Below are 19,265 nucleotides of genomic sequence, written 5' to 3' on the forward strand. Positions count from 1 at the left end.
GATCTCAGAGGTGGATTCTTCTGCAGGGCCTCTAAGTAATAGCCCAGCCCAGACACCTCGATCTTGTCCTTATGAGGCCCTCAGCAGAGAACCTGGTCAACTGTGAGATAATAAATGGGTGCTGTTTTAAGCTGCTGAGTTGCTACATGGCCATGGAAACTAATATAGATACCATTCTGTTGAGGGCAGTAGCATTCCCTGTGCTGCAGGAGAGCTGAGAAGCTCACAGCCTGTCATGACCATTAAATGGCTGGATATAGATTTGAAATGGTAGAGCAGTGTTGCAGAGGAGATAATTATAAGTATATTCTTCCTGAGGAAAACACTTTACTCAGCAAGTGAGGAAGAAAGGCCTTCTCTCTGGAGCAAGAATTTAAGGGAGAAGGGGAAAGGGAAGGACTTTCTAATACATTTTGTGTTGTGATTCCACCTTCGTGTTAGTCCCCAAGTGTTTGCAACAAGCTGAACATCTGCATGTGGCTCCTACTGTGTTCCTAGTGTCATGGTGGCCCTGGTGAAGTTCAGGCCAGAACAGAATGAGGTACAGCCAGCTGCACCATCGGGGGCCCTCGGAAAGCATTTCTTTGGAAGAATGGAGCTTTCTGACTCTACCTGAGGGTTAACTCCCTGTTACGAAACTGGAACAAGTTCTACCCCGAGTGACCAGCCATCTCCAGTTGCATTCCCTCCTTCCTGCCTGGAAGCACCGATGGCGCACCATTCTTTTCTGAGGGGCTGTTGGATCATTGCCCCCTACCCCTAAAGACAAAATGTAGACCTATCTAGGAGGAGAGAGGAGCTTAAGTGACTGGTAGGAGGGCTACGTGGCCTTAAATATAACTGTTTCTCAACCTCCTTGGTGTAGGATTCATCTGTCACTCATGACTCCCTCTTTGCTACCACTTTATAAACAGTGACCATATTGTATATATAGGTGATGGTCCAAATCCACGCACTGGGAGAGTGAAAAGAGGCTGTATTAATGACCGTCCTAGGACAATAGGCAAAAGCCAGGCTGTCCCAGCCAAAGCTGGAAAGTGTGGTCACTGCAACCATGCCTGCCATTAGGGGACCTGTACCTCCTATAACTCCACCAAATATGGATGTAAACCCATTCCCCCGAGTCTCCCAGGAATGGCTGAGAGAGGCTAGAATGATCCAAAGTTCTCTACTAAACCAAAAGGAAAAGTTGAAGAGGAATAAAGAAATACACAGAAAAGAACTACAAAAAAAAATAAAAATAAAAAGGCAGATGTTCCCAGTCTGAGTTTCTGATCCTGAAACAGCCACAAGCTGGCCACAGTCCCTGCAGATGGCTGACCTCCTTCCCCCTCACTGCCCATCTGCTTCTGTTCGGTGGGTGCCGTCTTATTTTCTGCTTTGGGGAGTGGTCTCCAGACTTCCCAGAGCAGTTGTACTGTAAAAAGTAGTACAGGCTCTGCAGTAAGTCAGGCTGCCCTCTTCAAATCCTGACTGCAGTTCTCAGCTGTGAGACAACCGTGACTGGTTACTTAGTGTCTCTGGGCTTCAGTTTCTTTGTGGGACAAATACAGCCTAGCAGGGGCTATCGAGGAGGGGGCATTGCCCACCATGCAGGCAGTAGGAGCTGCATTGTTCACAGGGTATTTAAAAACAATAATAGAACCTACTAAAAGTTAATCTGCTTTTTATTATCATCATGTCCCAGCAATTCTTGGCATATCAATGATCAAATATTTCTCCCCTCTGAAATGAACTGCCCCTAAGGCCCTTCTCCCCACTGCATCTCGGTGTGCAACCACTGTGACCCACTTCCTAGGGTTGTGTAGATAAAATACTGTAACACATGTAAAACGTTTCAGAATACCTAGCCCTTAGTAGAGTGCTCAGTGAGTAAAGAGTTAATTCCCTTGTCCTTTCTCTTCTGTCCAAGGCCACAGAACATTGTATTAGCCTGAACTATTTGGTTGCAGGTGACAGAACCAAGTGTTAAAGACTTGAACACTGGGAGAAACTTTTCACTGTTTTATGTTTTTACTACTTTCTTGGAGTCAGTTTTGTTCTCCTAGACCCAATTGTCCTTGAAGCTGAATCACTGCCATTGAAAGAGCCATGCTCAGATTCTCAAAGAGAAAAGAGGGAGAAAGGTGGCAAAGGTCACATTTTGCCTATGGAGGACTCTGATGGGCCTGGTTGGATTCTATCCCAGTCTTGGGACCAATCACTATAGACAGAGGGTGGGTGAGTTACTATGATTGGCCCAGGGTATGTCAGGTGCCTAGTCCTCAACCAATCACTATGGCGAGGGAGATGGGATCTTGTAAGAAGATGGCAGCTCTTTTTTTGACTTTCACAGTGAAGGATTAGTATGAGAGCTATTTCTCAAGAAAGCATTGTGGTAGAGGAGGTAATGGGTAAATAGAGCAAGAGATGTCTTATGCAACTCTACTGCCCATTCAGAGCTCCCTCTTCTAGTTTGGGAAGAAGATGGTTGGCTGCAACCAGTGAATTGATGTATTTGTGCCCTCAGCCACTTATAAACTTGCCTGCCAGAGAGAATGAAGTCTAAGGAAAATGCACCCACCTTTAGTAGTAGAAGGCCCATTCTCTCCCAGGTTCACTGACACAGCTCCAGCCTCCAGAGTTTGTTCAGGAGCAGGCCTCAGGCACACTGGTTGGATCCCTGTCCCGTGGCCTGGTGTTTTTTCCTGTGTGCACAGCTGCTGTAATAACCGGGGTCAACCTTTTGAGAATGAGAACACACTGTCACTGGAACAGTAACCAAAGCATCCTCCAGTTCTGGGCCCCCATTTCAGGGGGACACATTTTTGGAACCACATCAAATATTGTCCTTCATGGGGCCATCGTTTTGCTTTGCTTTTGTTCCTAATTATTTTCTCTTGTTTTCCTCCTTTGCCATCTCACTGTTCCTCCTTTTTGAACCAAGATAAGATGTTTCCAGTTTTCTTAAGGATTCTTTTGATGAAATACTTCTAATTTATATTTGTATTTCTCTTGTAGCCTGGGGAGAATTTTTATGTGCACAAAGCCTTCTTTTGTGATCTTATCCAAGACAAACTTCAGATTCTCCTTTTTAAAAAGTTACTAGTGACCAAAATAATACTTACAAATCAGCTTACTGCAAACAATTACAGAAGGGCCCTCTGCCCATCAAAAAAGATGCTCTGTTCTGGAATCTTTATATCTTCTGAAGCAGGAGTCAGAGAATGCATTTTTGTGAAGGGACACAGTAAATATTTAGGATTTGTGGGCCATGTTGTGTTTGTTACAACCACCCAGCTCTGCCGTGGTATATGAAAGTAGCCATAGACAATAAATAAATGAGTGGGCATGGATGTTTTCCAATAAAACTTTATTTACAAAAACAAGTGGTGGACCAGATTTGGGCTGCAGGAAGTACTTTGTTGACTCATGTTGTAAAGCATGTTATGCTTTTCAACTGTCTTAGAAAAATTACAGTAAAAAACTTTGGGGTAAGGTGGTCATAATTCTTATTCTCATTTCATGGAGTAGAAAAACTGAATATCAGTAAAGGTATTGACAGCATAGTTCCCTGTGAGCTTTAGAGGCAGAGTAGGGTTTGATATTAACAGCCTTAAAAATATTCTCCTTATTTGTTGCAGGAATGCCATATTTGGATATCCATCCTAAGATGGTTTGGATTTTTGTTTGTATGTACATGTTCACCCCAGCACCCTTGGCCATAGGAAAAACCTGGAAACAACGTACATGTCTAATAGTAAATTACCTACTCAAAATAATATTAAAAGAGCCTTTAAAATGAGGTTTGTGATGAAATTCTTGAGTTTATGCTAAGTGACATGAAGTAGAAAAATATACACCATGAGGCCTCAGCTAATTAAAATAAAGAGCAGGCATGCATAGAAAAAGATTGACCAGAAACGCACCTAAATGCGAACGGTATTTTTCTCTGGAGAAGGTTATCTGGGATTTTTACTTAGAGTGTTCATGTGCGTGATTTTTCTAAAATGACCATGTTAGTTTTAGAATGAAAATTAAGGAGAAAAACAAGAATAGCAAGTTATTCAATCTTGTAGCCTGAGGCCTTGCTCTGTGCATTATTCCGGAGTGGTCTGAATGCCGTCTGTCCCTCCAGCAGCCAGGAGGCAGGGGCTAGCTCCCGGTCTCAGGAGACCCTCCCTGCCTGTGGCTGTCTGTGCCGGGAGCCTGCCAGTCACTTGTACTCTGATTCTCTAAGGGGGTTCGTTGAGCTTTAGTGTGTAGGTCTTGAAATCTGTACATAACCCTTCAAAGTAGGAATGGCCGATTCCATTTTCCAGTTGAAGAAACTGAGGCTCTGAGAAATGAAGTGACCTGAACAAACTCTCACAACCAGCATATGGAGGAGCCATGTCTTACATCCTTGCTGCCTTTTTCATTTGAAATAGCGTAATTACTAATTTATCAGCTCACTAATGGTTCTCCTTTGTACATCAAACCCAGAACAATATCTGCTTCCACAGCTTCTGGTTGTGTTGGAAGATTTCTAGGGCCTCTTACAAAGCCAGCCATTGTGCAACTTGAGTCCAAGTGCTCTAAAAACTGGGTCCCTGAGCCACAGGGAAGCTCATCGCTCTGTACCAAAAGGAGGATGCTGATAGGACGTCAAGAATTCTGACACTAGATTCTCCCTGAATTCAAAGAATGGGGAAAGTGAGAGGACCAGAGTGAGAAAACTAATTGTGGTCCTGAGGGCTGTTTGATTGTACCATTTCAGATGGAGCAGTTATAGATGCCCGCAAGTTCCCAGATGTGGCAGTGGGCATGGCTGGCTGCCCTGGACAGGAGGAAAGCGTGTTCAGAATTGAGGAAGACACGTCCTGAGAGGAGGATGTTAGGTGGGCCTTCCACATGGGTGCTGAAACCATGTAGGGTGATAGCAGGTCTTGGGGTGAAGAGAAAGGCTGTGGGTGCTGTGCTGAAAGTCTAAAATGAAGGAGGAGGAGAGACCCAGAGGCGGGAAGACAACAGAAACAAAGGAGGGGTAGTAGGTGGACGAGGTGGATGTCATGAGTCTGAAAGGAGCATGTCATGCAGGAGTCAGGTTTGGAAGGGCTTCGGGGACTGAGGAAGACAGCAAGACTACCTTTGACCCCATGCCATGTGGGACATAGGAGCATGAGCCTTCTCTCCAGAGGGCAGGCTGGTCTCTACTGAGGCAGGGAGTTGAGTTGAGTTCAGGGAGTGTCTGTAAGGAGCTGAGTATACAGGAGCTGTCTTACTTCTGAGTGGGTATTCTGGAGGGCACCCCAGGGGTTGGAGATTAGGAGGGAAAGGAGCAGGGGGCTTGGATCAAGGGTGAAGAGTACACATAGGAGAGGTAACCAGGGTGGCTGGTGTTTAGGCACTGACTAAGGAAAATAGAGTGGGAGGCATCATGGGACCAGCCCAGAGTCAGGATTACGAAAGAACCAGAGTCCTTCAGACCCAGCGGATGAAGGAGCCTCCTTGGCTGGATGGATTGTGCCTCTAGGGATCTGCTGAGAGTCAGCCCCAGGAATCCAGGCCCATGGCTCTAAGCAGAACCCAGGCTTCTGTGGGTCAGGAATGAAGATTAGATTAGGAGCAGTGTAATTGGCAGCAACATCTCTGTTTGCCTCTCTACTGGGAGCCCGTAGTAAGCAAACCCAGCACCCAGGTCTCCTGTGCGACGGAGACTGACTGCCATTCCATAACACTGGGATTCACAGCCCAGTGCTGGGGCAATGGCCACTTGATTTTGTACATCTCAACTGCTATTACATTTGTCAAAAATCCAATTTACACACAACCTTTCAGGAACACACCTACTCTATGAAGTCAGGCGTGCTTTCATTCCAGAGGAGCCTGAAGAGCAGCTTCATTGTGTCTAAGGAAACCGGAGAAGCACACAGAGAAATAAACGTTGAAGCCGTTGTCTCTCAAGGTCATGATAACAGATCATGGAAATGTGTTTTTTCATTTCCTCATGTTCCACTGCTCATGTGCTACGCAGCTGGGATTTATTTTCAGAGCACACTTTGGAATCTGCCAGACCCTCATGCTGGCCTGCTTCACAGCTGAAACCATTTGCCATTTGGTAGATGATAAAGCAAGTGACAATTTACACTAACATGGCCGTAAAAAGACGCCATCTGTGAAGGAGACAGACAGGTGTCAAACCTGGGGCAGCAGACAGCGCAGAATCAGCAGACGCCCGGGGCCTCCCCTGCACTGGCTGCACCAGAGCTCTCAGCACACTGAGTCAGACCATTGCACCGAGTAGAATTCTGGTCTACACATCCTGCTTAAAGATGTACGTACCAGTAGTCAACATGATAGTGATTGCTGGGTCTTTGTAGAGTGCCATGCAGTCTGCAGAGCCCTGGTCCATGTGAGAAAGGAAGGCTGCAAGTGTTGAGGGGAGGAAGCTGACCAGGCACAGTCCTAGACCATGTGTGCAGGATAGTTCTAGCACAGCGTGACAGAGCCGGCCCAAGGAGAGCACAGTATGCTGCAGAGTGCAGTGAGGAAGGTGACCACCCTCTCTTGCATGTATTTTCACTCCCCCACACCTTCCTCCATTTGGAGCAGTGGGACCCAGGCTTGGGGAGGGTGTCTTTTTCAAGGCCCTTTTGATTTCAAATGATAGAAACCCTTATGAAACGCTGTCTGCTGCAAAGCCGCAGCTCTCCAATCCGTTTCTCACTCTTCCTGGCTTTATTGTTCTTAGCTGTTATCTCAGTGTAACAATCTGTTCTGTTTGAGTTTATTCTCATCAACTTTAGTCTGTTCTCTTCTTTGTTGTTGTTGTCCGCTCTCTCATCCTCTAGGATATAATGGCCTTTGCCTGTTTAATTCTTTGTGCTTACATTAGTGTCTCTCACATATTGTCCGGGCTAAATGAATATTTGTGAAGTGGTGGCTGAGGTGACACCTTGGGTAAGTTGTGATAAAAAGTAGAAGTCAGCTAAGCACAGTGGCTCACGCCTGTAGTCCCAGCACTTTGGGAGGCCGAGGCAAGAAGAATGCTTCAGCCCAGGGGTTCAAGACCTGACTGGGCAACATAGCGAGTCCTCGTCTCTACAAAAAATAAAAAAACAAGCTGGGCATGGGGGCACACGTCTGTAGTCCCAGCTACTTGGGAGGCTGAGGTGGGAGGATTTCTTGAGCCTCAGAGGTCAAGGCTGCAGTGAGCTGAGATTCCACCACTGCATTCCAGTCTGGGCTACAGAGTGAGACCCTGTCTCAAAGGAAAAAAAAAAAGGAAATCAGGCAAAGGGAAGGGGATTGCTCAGGGAGGGGGAGTGGCTGGGAAGGGCCAGGGATGAGAGGAGAGAGTGGCACACTGGGGAGCTGTGAGTCCTTCCGGGCAGCAGCGGAGGCCTGGGTGGAGCAGTGGGCTGGCATAGGGTGAGGAGGGAGTATGAGAGGAGGGCAGGGGCCGGACTTCAGAGGCCTTTTATACTGGGCTGCGGGACTTGGATTTTCCTGACAACTAAGAGTGGAGATCATGAAAGGCTCTCAAGGAGGAGTGTGACACGATAATTTGATCTAAGCCTGCCAGGAAACACATTTGTCACTTGCCTCCTGTGTGCGAATCACTTTTATGTATGTTGTATCACAATAATCCTGAAAGCAAGACCTTGCTCTTTCATTTTGCGATAGAGAAAACCATGGACCAGCGAGTCTGAGTGACTGGCGTCACATAAATGATAGAGCCATAATCGTTTTTGTGTTTTAAGTGAAGAATTCTGGTAGCAGTGCAGAGGCTGGAATGAAGGGGACAAGACCAGAGGAAGTGATGACTGCCCTTTTGCAGCCATCCATCCAGAAATGCAGTGAGGGGGACAGATCTAAGGTGGTAGCAGTGCAGAGGCAGGAAGTGCATAGGCCAAAGATACACAGGAAGTAGAATTGACAGAATATTGGTGACTGATCAGATGTTGGAGTTTTTCATATTCATTATTTAATAAGCATTTATAGAGCCAAGCATAATTGTAGTCACTTTGTAATATTAATTCATTTAATGCACACAAAAACTATCTAAAGGAAGTACTATTATTATCTTCATTTTTACCAATGAAGTAGCTGAAGCACAGAGGTGTTAGGTAACTTGCCCAGGGTCACACAGTGAGTGAAGGAGGCAGGACTTAACAGCTAGGTAGTCCAGCTCCAGAGTCTATGCTCCTACCTACTAGATTTCTAGTTTGAGCAACTGGGTAGTGATGGCGCCAGTGACAAAGATAGGGGACTGTGGAGAAAGGGCAGTTTTGGACAGGAAGAAGAATTTGCTTTTGGACCTGAGGAATGTAAGATGTAAGATGTCAGTGAGATGCCCAAGAGACAGTTGTACATGTAGGAGCTTCCAAGAGAGGCCTGGCTGTGTTAGAGAAAAAATGATTCCCAACATTTGTTAAAAACTATAAAGAAGATTCCATTCAAGGGATGCCATGTCAAGAGGTGCAGGCACCACTACACTGTGGTCTTGCAGGCTAGGAGAGAGTGGACCCAATTCCAACAAGGATAAGTGAGGGTTTATAAGCAAGAAGCAAGGTGGCGGCGGGAGGCAGTGAGTGGAGAATGACTGAAGGGAAACATCAGGGATCGGGGGATTCCCATTAGACTCAATCATCAGAATCCTTGCTGAGGACAGTGCAGGGTGGTAGATATCAAGGGTGTCAGATACCAAGGGTGGGGGATTCTCACCAAACTAAGTTAGGATTCTTGCTCAAATTGGGTTCTGCAAGGACAGAGAGGGAAGCTCAAGGTCAGGCCTAGACAGGCAGAGGACTCACAGGAAGCTGACTGGAGTTTCAGTCAAAGGAGGGAAGCTTTATCAGCTGGAGATGGACATCCTGATCTCCTCAGTATATAAGAGGTGGTGGAGCGGAAAGTCACCAAGGGTCCCTGGGAGAGAGTGAGAGAGAGAAGGGCCAAGGCCCAGCCCTGAGAATGCCAACATGGGGTGGGGAGGAGCTGGACTGAGGAAGAGGGGCTGCCCCCAGGATAGGCTGGAGAAGGTGGTGTCCCAGGGCAAGAATGTTCCAAGGGACTGGCCAAGGATAAGGACAAGGTGGAGAGGGGCTGAAGAGTGTGTATTAAACTAGGCCACATAGAGAGCCCTTGTGGCCTGGGCTGGAGCAGGTGCCATGGAGCTGTAGTGGGTGGAGGCCCAATACAGTGGGTACAGTGGGCTGGGCATCAAAAGGGGGCAGTGAGTGTGGACAGAACCCTCCAACCACAGATGCAGAGAGAGGATAAGAGCTTCAGGGCCAGAGAATGCCTTTTGCTTGTTTGTTTTCCCCTAAGATGGAAGAGATTTGATGGTGTTTAAATACTGGAGGAGGTAGACAGTAGGGAGGGGAGAGGGTAGAAATAGCCACGTGGGAGGAGGTCAGTTGATGGCCCAGAACTCCATGGGGGGTGGTAGAAGAAATACACTGAGGTTCAGTGCTTCTTCCTCTGAGGTAAGAGTAAGGTGGGGGATTGATGCGGAAAAGTGGGAGGGACAGAGGTGTGTGCAGACGGTGAGGGAGAGGAGGGACTCAGGGATAACGTCTGGTTTCTGACTTAGATTTCCATGCAGATGGCAGTGCCCTTGCTGATGTTTAGGGAAGGTTTGGGGAGGAGTGGGTGAAGCTGCTTTTGAGGTGCATGGTCAGCTGCTGCTGATGTGGCCCTGGGACTAAGGAAACGAAGGGGTTGATGGTAGAGGTGTAGATATAAGGTCATTAGCATCCAGAGGTGACTGTCAAAACCTGGGTGTGGATAAAATTGCACAGGCGACATGTACAGTGAGAAGAGAAGAAGGTTGAGGCTGGAGCCTCCAGAGAGAAAGGAGCAGAGAGGAGAGAGGAATTGGGAGCGCTGTGTCGGAAGCCAGGGGAGGGCAGATGCTTGAGAAGGGAGCAGTGCGCGGTCGCGTAAAGCCCAGCAAAGCAGTTGGATCAAACAAAGGAAAAACGTGTCTTGGATTTAGCAGTAAGGAAGTTGGTGACCTTGGCAAATGCCTTTTCCATGGAGTGATGAGGGAGAGAGCCAAATTGGAGTGACTGCGGGCGACGGAATCCAGCAAAGCAGAGGCAGCAAGTGTAGACGGCTCTGAAGAAACAAAGCATTTTGAATTGTATGGATTTCATCACTATGTGAGTTTCTTGCCAAAGAATGTTGGGAATTCCAAGACACAAACAATTTGCAGAGCCACACTTGTCCTCATTTGGCAGAGCATTTGGAGAAAGCACTCCCTGAACTGCCTCCTCCATCTCCCAACCTAAGGCAGAGGCTTATGTAACTGTCCTTCTCTCTCTGTTAGGCCGGATCTTGGACCTGAAGACTGGGACGGTCAAGAAAGAAGGGCAGCAGTCATCCATGAGGATGTGCATGGGCTCGCGGCGGTCTTTCATCTGCAGGATGAGGTCTGTTTGGGGGAGCAGCAGGCCATCATGGTGGTTGGTTTGCTCCTTTTTCTGTCACTGTTAAGAGCCTTGATCAGCTCTGCCGCAGTCACACATGCCAACTTGGGTTCACTCCAGGGACTTCGTCTTCTTGACCTCAGCATGCGGATATACAGGATCCTTGGTCTAGGAAGGATTCTCTCCGTCCTCCTACCATCCCACTTTGTCTAATTTCCTACCATTTTCTTCTCATTCCTAGATTCACACCCCCTTGTCCACTGTATCACTCTACTTCCTACCCATCTCTAAGACCCTTCTCCAATCCAACCACTCCAAGATTCCGTAGTTCTCAACATGTTTTATATTAAGATGGCCTGATTTCACACTTATTCATATATTTCCTATCACAATTCACACATTTAATTGGTCTCTATGATATTGTTGATTGATATGTTAAGTGTAAATGTCTGGGTTCCATGAGTAAATTATAGTGCCCTGAGGATGAAGGCTTTGATTGAGACTTCTCTGAGCCTCCCTGACATCTAGCAGAGTGTTCTACATATATTTGATTTATACATCATAATTGAAGAAATGCAGGAATGAATGAACTTTGGAGAAATCAGGGGAATTTTGCCATGTCCTTGAAGAAGAGAGAGCTGGGATCTTGAATCCTCCAATCCAGTTCAGCACCTCTGTACCTTCAACCCTGTACCCCCTGAGGGGTGGTTGGCATGAACTGCAAGGTGAGAGGTGCAGGACAGAGAATTGAGATTGTTTGGGCTGTGGAGTTCATGAGGCAGTGACGTGAGGTGATGCCACTCATCATTCATCTATTCAGTTATTCAACAAATTTATGTTAAGGGCCTACCTGTGCCATGTGCTCTTCAAGGTGCCTTGGAGTCAATGTTAAGTAAAGCAAACAAGGCCGGGTGTGGTGGCTCATGCCTGTAATCCCAGCACTTTGGGAGGCTGAGGTGGGCAGATCACCTGAGGTCAGGAGTTTGAGACCAGCCTGGCCAACATGATGAAACCCCGTCTTTGTTAAAAATACAAAAATTAGCTGGATGTGGTGGCACACACCTGTAATCCCAGCTACTCAGGAGGCTGAGCTGAGAGGATCGCTTGAACCCAGGAGGCGGAGGTTGCAGTGAGCTGAGATCGCGCTACTGCACTCCAGCCTGGGTAACAGAATGAATCTCTGTCTCAAAAAAAAGAGACTAAAATAATAATAATAAAATAATAATAAAGCAAACAAAACACCTGCCTGCATAGAATTCATTTTAGTAGGGGTGATACACAGTAGACAAAAGTACCAAGTAAATGTATGGAACATCAGATGGTCGTGAGTGCTATGGAGGAAACATAAAGCAAACTTAAGTGGGAGTAGGAAATAGCAGATTTTGTTAATTTCCATGTTATATAAGGTGGGAGGGGAAGACATCACTGATAAGGTGACTTTTGAGCAGAGACCTAAAGAAAGTGAGTGAATGAAAGAAGGGAATGTCTGGGCAAAGAGAAGGGCAAGTAGAGGGAATAGCGAGTGCAAAGGCCCGGAGGCCGGGATGTTCTTGGCATGTTCAAGGAACAGTGAGAAGGTCCTTGTCTCAGAAGCAGAGTGAATGGGGTACGGTGCGGGAGGAATGGGCAGAGATGTGGTTGAGAGGTAGTGGATGTTAGGTCATGTTGACTTTACATCGCTTCAGCTTTTACTCTGCATGAGATGAGAGGTCACCGAAGTTGATTGTGAGAGTTACGTGTTCTGAATAACATTTTTAAAAACTGCCCTGGTTTTCTGTGGCGAATAAACCTGTGGATGAAGAAGGGTAGAAGTAAGGAGGTTATTGTAATGATTCAGGTGAGAAATGTGATTGTGGTAGAAAGTGCTCAGATTTTGAGTGTATTTCACAGACAGAGCCAGCCTTCAGGTAGGGTGTGAGAAAAAGAGAGAAGTCAAAGATTCAGCTAAAGTTTTTGCCCACTCAATTGGAAAAATTGAGTTGTCATTCTCTAAGATGGAAAAGATTGTTGCGGGGAGCTGGCTTGGGGTTGAGGGGAATTCCAGCATTTTAAGATTAAGATGCCTGTCTATAAGAAACTTAAACAAATTTACAATAAAAAAACAAGCAACCGCATAAAAAAGTGGGCAAAGGACATGAGTAGACACCTTTCAGAAGAAGGCATACATGCGGCCAACAATCATATGAAAAAAAAAGCTCACTATCACTGATTATTACAGAAATGCACATCAAAACCACAATGAGACACCGTCTCACACCAGTCAGAATGGCTCTTATTAAAAAGTCAAAAAGGGCCGGGTATGATGGCTCATGCCTGTAATCCCAGCATTTTGGGAGGCCAAGGCAGGCAGATCACGAGGTCAAGAGATCGAGACTATCCTGGCCAACATGGCGAAACCCCGTCTCTACTAAAAATAGAAAAATTAGCTGAGTGTGGTGATGCATGCCTGTAGTCCCTGCTACTCGGGAGGCTGAGGCAGGAGAATTGCTTGAACCTGGGAGGTGGAAGTTGCAGTGAGCCGAGATCACACCACTCACTCCAGCCTGGCAACAGAGCAAGACTCCATCTCAAAAATAAATAAATAAATAAAAAATAAAAAATAAAAATAAAAAAGTAAAAAAATAACAGATGCTGGTGAGGTTGTGGAGAAAAAGGAACACTTATACAGTATTGGTGGGAATGTAAATTAGTTCAGCCATTGTGGAAGACAGTGTGGTGATTCCTCAAAGACCTAAAAAGAGAAATACCATTTGACCCAGCAATCCCATTACTGGGTATATACCCAAAGAACTATAAATCATTCTATTATAAAGACACATGCATGCATATGTTTATTGCAGCACTATTCACAATAGCAAAGACATGGAATCAACCTAAATGGCCATCAGTTATAGACTGGATAAAGAAAATGTGGTATGTATACACCATGGAATACTACACAGTCATAAAAAAGAAAAAGATCATGTCCTTTGCATAGATGTGGATGCAGCTGGAAGTCATTATTCTTAGCGAATTAACACAGGAACAAAAAACCAAATACCGCATATTCTCACTTACAAGTGAGAGCTAAATGATGAGAACTCAGAGACACATGGAGGGGAACAACACACACTGTGGACTTTCAGAGGGTGGAGGGTGGGAGGAAGAAGAACATCTGGAAAAATAACTAATGGGTACTAGGCTTAATACCTGGATGATGAAATAATCTGTACAACAAAGCCCATGACATGAGTTTACCTATAAAACAAACCTGCACTTGAACTTAAAATAAAAGTTAAAAAAAAAAAGATGCCCATAGACAACTAGACGGGGAAGATGAGCAGACAGTTGGACATGTGGTTCTGGAATCCAAGGAAGAGGTTGGGGCTGAAGATATGGACCTGGGGATTGACATCAATAAAATGGTATCTAAGGCCTCAAAACTGAGATGCATGTGAAATCCCGTGGGAGGTGGGTGTAAACAGAGGAGAAGACGGAGGACTGAGTCCTGGGGCTTTCCTGCTCAGGGGGATGGGGAAGAACCAGCAAAGGAGACTGAGAAGGGGCAGTGAGGCAGGTGGGAGGGGAAGAAGGGAGGGCAAAGCGAACAAAAGAGGGCAAAGGAAGTTTCTAGAAAAAAGGAGTTATCAAAGGCCAAAGGCTACTGATGAGCCCTGAATGTGAGCCCTGAATGTCCATCACTGGACCTCAGAGAGAGAACCAGCAGGAGATATGGCACGTAGGAGATATGGCACGTAGCAGCACAACGGAGCCACTTACTAATGTCACCCTCATCTAATTGCGTGCCACAGGAACTGTGACTTGCACTGGGGCATCCGTTGCGTACTAGGAAGTTCCAAACAATAGGTGCTTTAAAATAAGTATCTATTTTCCCTAATTTAAAGTAATCTTTTAAAGCAACTACACTTTTTAAGCAAAACCTGTTTATGTACAGGCTAGTTGGTCTCCCTCAGATCACCAAGGTTGCCTGTGTTGAGGGGAGACCTGCCTCTCTCACCCACTCCTTAGGCCCTCAGAGCTGGCAGAGACCATTTGTTCCGTTTTATGAGAAACGGCCCTTCCGGGATTTGAGCCTCACTGTTCTTTTCTCTGAGCCTCCTCCTCTCGAGGCCGAGCCTCTGGAATTCTTGAAGGCACAGATGAAATCCTCTTTACCACCTGCCTCAGGTCACAGGATGGTGCTGGAATGACAGAATGCACGCATGTCTCCATTTAACTTAGGACTGGATCCCCACAGACTGCCTGCCCCTCCTTCAGCAGCAGGGGCAAGCTGGGCAGTGGGATCCACTTGCATTGCTGTCCACCCAGAGATGAAATGCCATCAGTTAGTGTAGTCAGTCACGGCACGTTTGTCCTGTAGTGCTTGGGTGAATAAATGCCTATCCTAGCTTAGTGGACATTCAGTAGAGCACCAGCAATACAAATCTTAATTGTACCATCTAAGCAATTCCCTTATGAATAAATTGATTGAAAGTGCCATAGTATATCATTTCCATTAGCCTATAAAGCCATTATCACTGCCCCGTCAATGAAATTCATGCAGTCCCTTCCCTGCCCTAGTGTCCTTCCAGGGAGTGTGATATTGGTTGCTCTTTGAAGTGCCAGGTCCATACTGCCTGTGTTTACCTGAGAGGTGGGCAGTGCTGCCATCTACTGAGAACATAACATTTTCCTCCAAAGTAAACAGCTACTTTCAGCAAAGCACTGGGCACAGTCAGCCAGAAAAGGGCAGAGGGCCAAACATTGCTGGGCAGCAATGACATGGGGTGAGCCTCCTGTGAAGACCACACTAGTGCTGGCAGCTGTCTAAGGTCTCAGAGTATAATTAGACTCTTATCCCTGCTGTATTGAAAATTAAGATATTCAGGATATCATTTGTGATGTAGTTGGGAAATGGAAACGCACATAAAAGATGGATATACCAAGCAGCAGTCAGAGCCTGGCCATGGTGCAGGCTTTGGGTGTTCAGCACCTGAGACGCTGAGAGGATCATTGAAAAGGGAGGCAGAAAAGGTTGTCCCAGAGTGCGCAGTGTGATGCCACCATCCCCTGCCTCCCAGATGGGGACTCACAGAAAGACCGGATTCTCTACCTGTTTATCTCTCATCCCCACGCTCTCCTCTGCCATCAGCAGACTTCCAGCTGTCTGGTTGTCCCTAGTGGCAGAACAGTGTATGGGAGGAGAGAGTTTCCACAGCTGTGATGCTAAAGCCTGAGAAGATGCTACTGTTCATTAACTGACAACATCTGTTTTAAGTTGATGTCTCTGCTCAGGCCTGAAGGGACATTATTGCTGTCATCACCCTCTTCCCTTCTTTCCCAAAAGCCCTGGAGTTCCACTGAAATGATCTGCAGGACTGAGCATGGGCAGGTCTCTCCTAGAGTCTTTCTGTAGGTCTCCAGCTCCTGGACTGGGCCCTGAAACAATTTCAGTGTGTTGTAATGTGGGTCACACTCTCCTTTTTTTCAGTCGCCAAAAAAAAAAAAAAATTCAAAGGCATGCAGGTGTGCTTCTGCACTTTTGAAGAAAATTGGCTATAGGCCTCACCTGAATAAATGTGTAAGCATCAATTAAGGCTCATCTACTTGACTGCAGCACCATATATTGAATAAACTTGCCTGGGTCTTTGCTCATTCTAATACATTTGTCACATCTTAGGTGTGGAAATGCTCCTTTGGACCACCTTCCTCTAAACAGAATAACCACCATGAGGAAAAGGTTCAGGTCAGTGTCTCTTCCAATGTATATTTTGGGACTGTTCTGGTAGATAGTCTAAACACCCTAAGCTAAGCAGCCTAGATTAAAGAAGGGGCTTAGTGTGGTGAGGACCAAGAGAAGCAGACATCAGGGTGGCAGTGGCAGAGATGAGAGAGAACAGGGAGTTGGGTGGAATTTATTTTTGATTTTCAGACCATGTGGGAGGAAGGAACACGGGATGGTGGGGAGTCAAGATTCAAAACCACAAAGGCAGACAAGGGAACCCAGTAGCTTAGATGCCAGAGGAGTCATCAACATCCTTGCCTCACCCTCATATGATGAAAACAATTTCACAAATGTTCTTTTTTAGGAATGGCCTTGGTCCTGTGAAAGAAGGAGAAGCCCAATATGCTGTGGTCCACTGCACAGGATACATCAAGGCCTGGCCACCAGCAGGTAAGGAGACCTGCATATAAATTCCACAGGAACTGGGTGCTGCTCATACCTGACCATGGTGTCCTGTTAGAAAAGTATTCTTATAGGAATAGGTAGGAAAATATTCTTATTTTTCTTTGTAGTTAGAACACAGTGATCTTTGTAATTGGAAAACATCCTGCTACTTGAAACAAAGGTTTCTGTAAAGAGCTAATTGTACAACCAGACGCAGTGGCTCACGCCTGTAATCCCAGCACTTTGGGGGGCCAAGGGAGGTGGATCATGAGATCCGGAGATTGAGACCACCTTGGCTAACATGGTGAAACCCTGTGTCTACTAAAAATACAAAAAATTAGCTGGGCATGGTGGTGGGCGCCTGTAGTCCCAGCTACTTTGGAGGCTGAGGCAGGAGAATCACTTGAACCCAGGAGGCGGAGGTTGCAGTGAGCCAAGATTTCGCCACTGTATTCCAGCCTGGGCAACACAGCAAGACTCCATCTCAAAAAAAAAAAAAAAAAAAAAAAGCTAATTTTACAAAGGTGATTGGAGTCTTAGCAACTTGTTTCTAGGTTCTGTCACCCAGAGCATTCTGTAAAGTCAGAGTGGCAATTTGAAATGATGAGTGTATCTAAATCATTACAGAAATGCAAATAAAAGCCACACTGAGATACATTGTGCTCTCACTAAGATGGTTAAAAGACAGGTAACAACAAATGTTGGTGAGGATGTGGAGCAACTGGAATCCTCATACATTGCTGGTGGGAATATAAAATAGTATAGCCACTTGGGAAAATATTAAAAACAGAGTTACCATGTAATTCAGCAATTTTCACTCCTAAATATACAACCAAGAGAATTGAAAATGTTCATAGCAACATCAGTCATAATGGCCAAAAAATGGAAACAACTCAAATGTACACCAAGTGATGAATAGATAAATAAAATGTGGTATATTCTTGTAATGGAATATTATTCGGGAATAAAAAGCAATGAAGTATTGATACATGCTATATTATGGACAAATCTTAAAAATGTCATGCTAAGTGAACAGAGTCAGACACAAAAGGCCACATATTATATGATTTCATTTATGTAAAATGTCCAGAATAGGCAAATTCATGAAGACAGAAAGTAGATTTGTGGTTTCTTGGTACTGCAGGGAAGAATGAAGAATGACTGCTAATGGATACAGTGTTTCTTTTAGGGGTGACAGAGGTGTTCTAAAATTACATAGTAGTAGTAGTTGCACTGCTATGTAACTATATTAAAAACCACTGATGTGAATTATATATCACTAAATTTGTTCTTAAACCAAAAAAAAAATACAATGTTAAACAATTTTTTGTTCACTTTATGGCCCAGAATGTAGTATGTATATCTCAGTGACTATTTCATGTCAGCTTGAGAACAATGTGTATACTGCTGTTGTTGGATGAAATATTCTTTTTTTTTTTTTTTTTTTTTTTTTTTGAGACAGAGTTTCGCTCGTTACCCAGGCTGGAGTGCAAAGGTGTGATCAGGGATCACTGCAACCTCCACCTCCCAGGTTCAAGCGATTCTCCTGCCTCAGCCTCCTGAGTAGCTGGGATTACAGGCTCCCACCACCATGCCTGGCTAATTTTTTGTATTTTTAGTAGAGATGGGGCTTCACCATGTTGGCCAGACTGGTCTTGAACTCCTGACCTCAGGTGATTCACCTGCCTCAGCCTCCCAAAGTGCTGGGATGACAGGTGTGAGCCACCGCACCCAGCCAGATGAAGTATTCTTTAAACGTCAATTTGATCAAGATGATTGATAGTGCTGTTGAGGGCAACTATGTTTGTATTGCCTTTTTTACCTGCTCAATGTAGCAATTACTGAAGGAGGAATGTTGAAATCTCCAATTATAAGAGTGGGTTTTCCTATTTCTCCTTGTAGGTCTTGTTTTGCCTCACATATTTTGATGCTCTGTTGTTTGGTGCACATATGTTAGGGATTGTTATATTTTCAAAGAAAAGTGTTCCTTTTTATCCCTGATAATTTTCCTTGCTCTGAATTCTGCTTTGTATGAAATTAATAGAGTTTCTCCAACTTTCTTTTAATTACTGTGAACATGGTATATCTTTCTCTATCCTTTTACTTACAACTGAAGTGTGTTTTTATATTTAAAGTTGGTTTCTTGTAAACGACATATAGTTGGATCTAGTTTTTTAATCCACTCTCATAATATTTTAATTGATACATTTAGACCAGTTACATTTAACATGATTGTTGATATAGTTTGATTGATAGCTACCATGTTTTCTATTCATTGCACTCATTCTTTGTTTCTTTGCCTCTTATTTTTTTGCCTTTTTTTAGTTTCTTTAAAAATATTTTTATTCTCTTTGCTCTAAGTTTGCAACATACATTTACAATTATTATATACAATTACAAATATATATATATATATATCTCCATGTTCAAAAAATATTATGCCACTTCATGTATAGTGCAGGCACCTTATAATAAAATCTTCCTTCTTCTGTCTTTTCATTTCTTATACTATTGCTCTCATTCATGTTACTTATTTGAATGCTATCATCACCCAATACATTGTTACTGTTATTACTTTGAACAAACAGATATCTATTAGAGCAATTTAAAATAAAAATAAAATGTTTTATTATATCTTTATTTATTCTTTCTCTGATGCTCTTCTTCCAAGGAACTTATTTTAATATTTCTTACAGGGCAGCATTACTGGTGATGAATTCTGT

The 19,265-nt window shown here is 44.7% G+C and overlaps 1 protein-coding gene across 6 annotated transcripts in view; it reads left to right on the forward strand.

Annotated features, from left to right (window-relative positions):
* The window catches only part of ARNT2 (aryl hydrocarbon receptor nuclear translocator 2), a 199,315-nt gene that overhangs the window by 93,929 nt on the left and 86,121 nt on the right, over nucleotides 1-19,265 (forward strand). For all 6 annotated transcript variants that reach the window (XM_024232532.3, XM_054531716.1, XM_054531717.2 and 3 more), the window contains 3 exons: nucleotides 10,295-10,397; nucleotides 16,054-16,119; nucleotides 16,463-16,548. In XM_024232532.3, the coding sequence (XP_024088300.1) occupies nucleotides 10,295-10,397; nucleotides 16,054-16,119; nucleotides 16,463-16,548 (255 nt within the window). The remainder of the gene's footprint in view (nucleotides 1-10,294; nucleotides 10,398-16,053; nucleotides 16,120-16,462; nucleotides 16,549-19,265) is intronic.

This window comes from Pongo abelii, chromosome 16 (assembly GCF_028885655.2).
Source record: "Pongo abelii isolate AG06213 chromosome 16, NHGRI_mPonAbe1-v2.0_pri, whole genome shotgun sequence".
NCBI classification, from domain to species: domain Eukaryota; kingdom Metazoa; phylum Chordata; class Mammalia; order Primates; family Hominidae; genus Pongo; species Pongo abelii.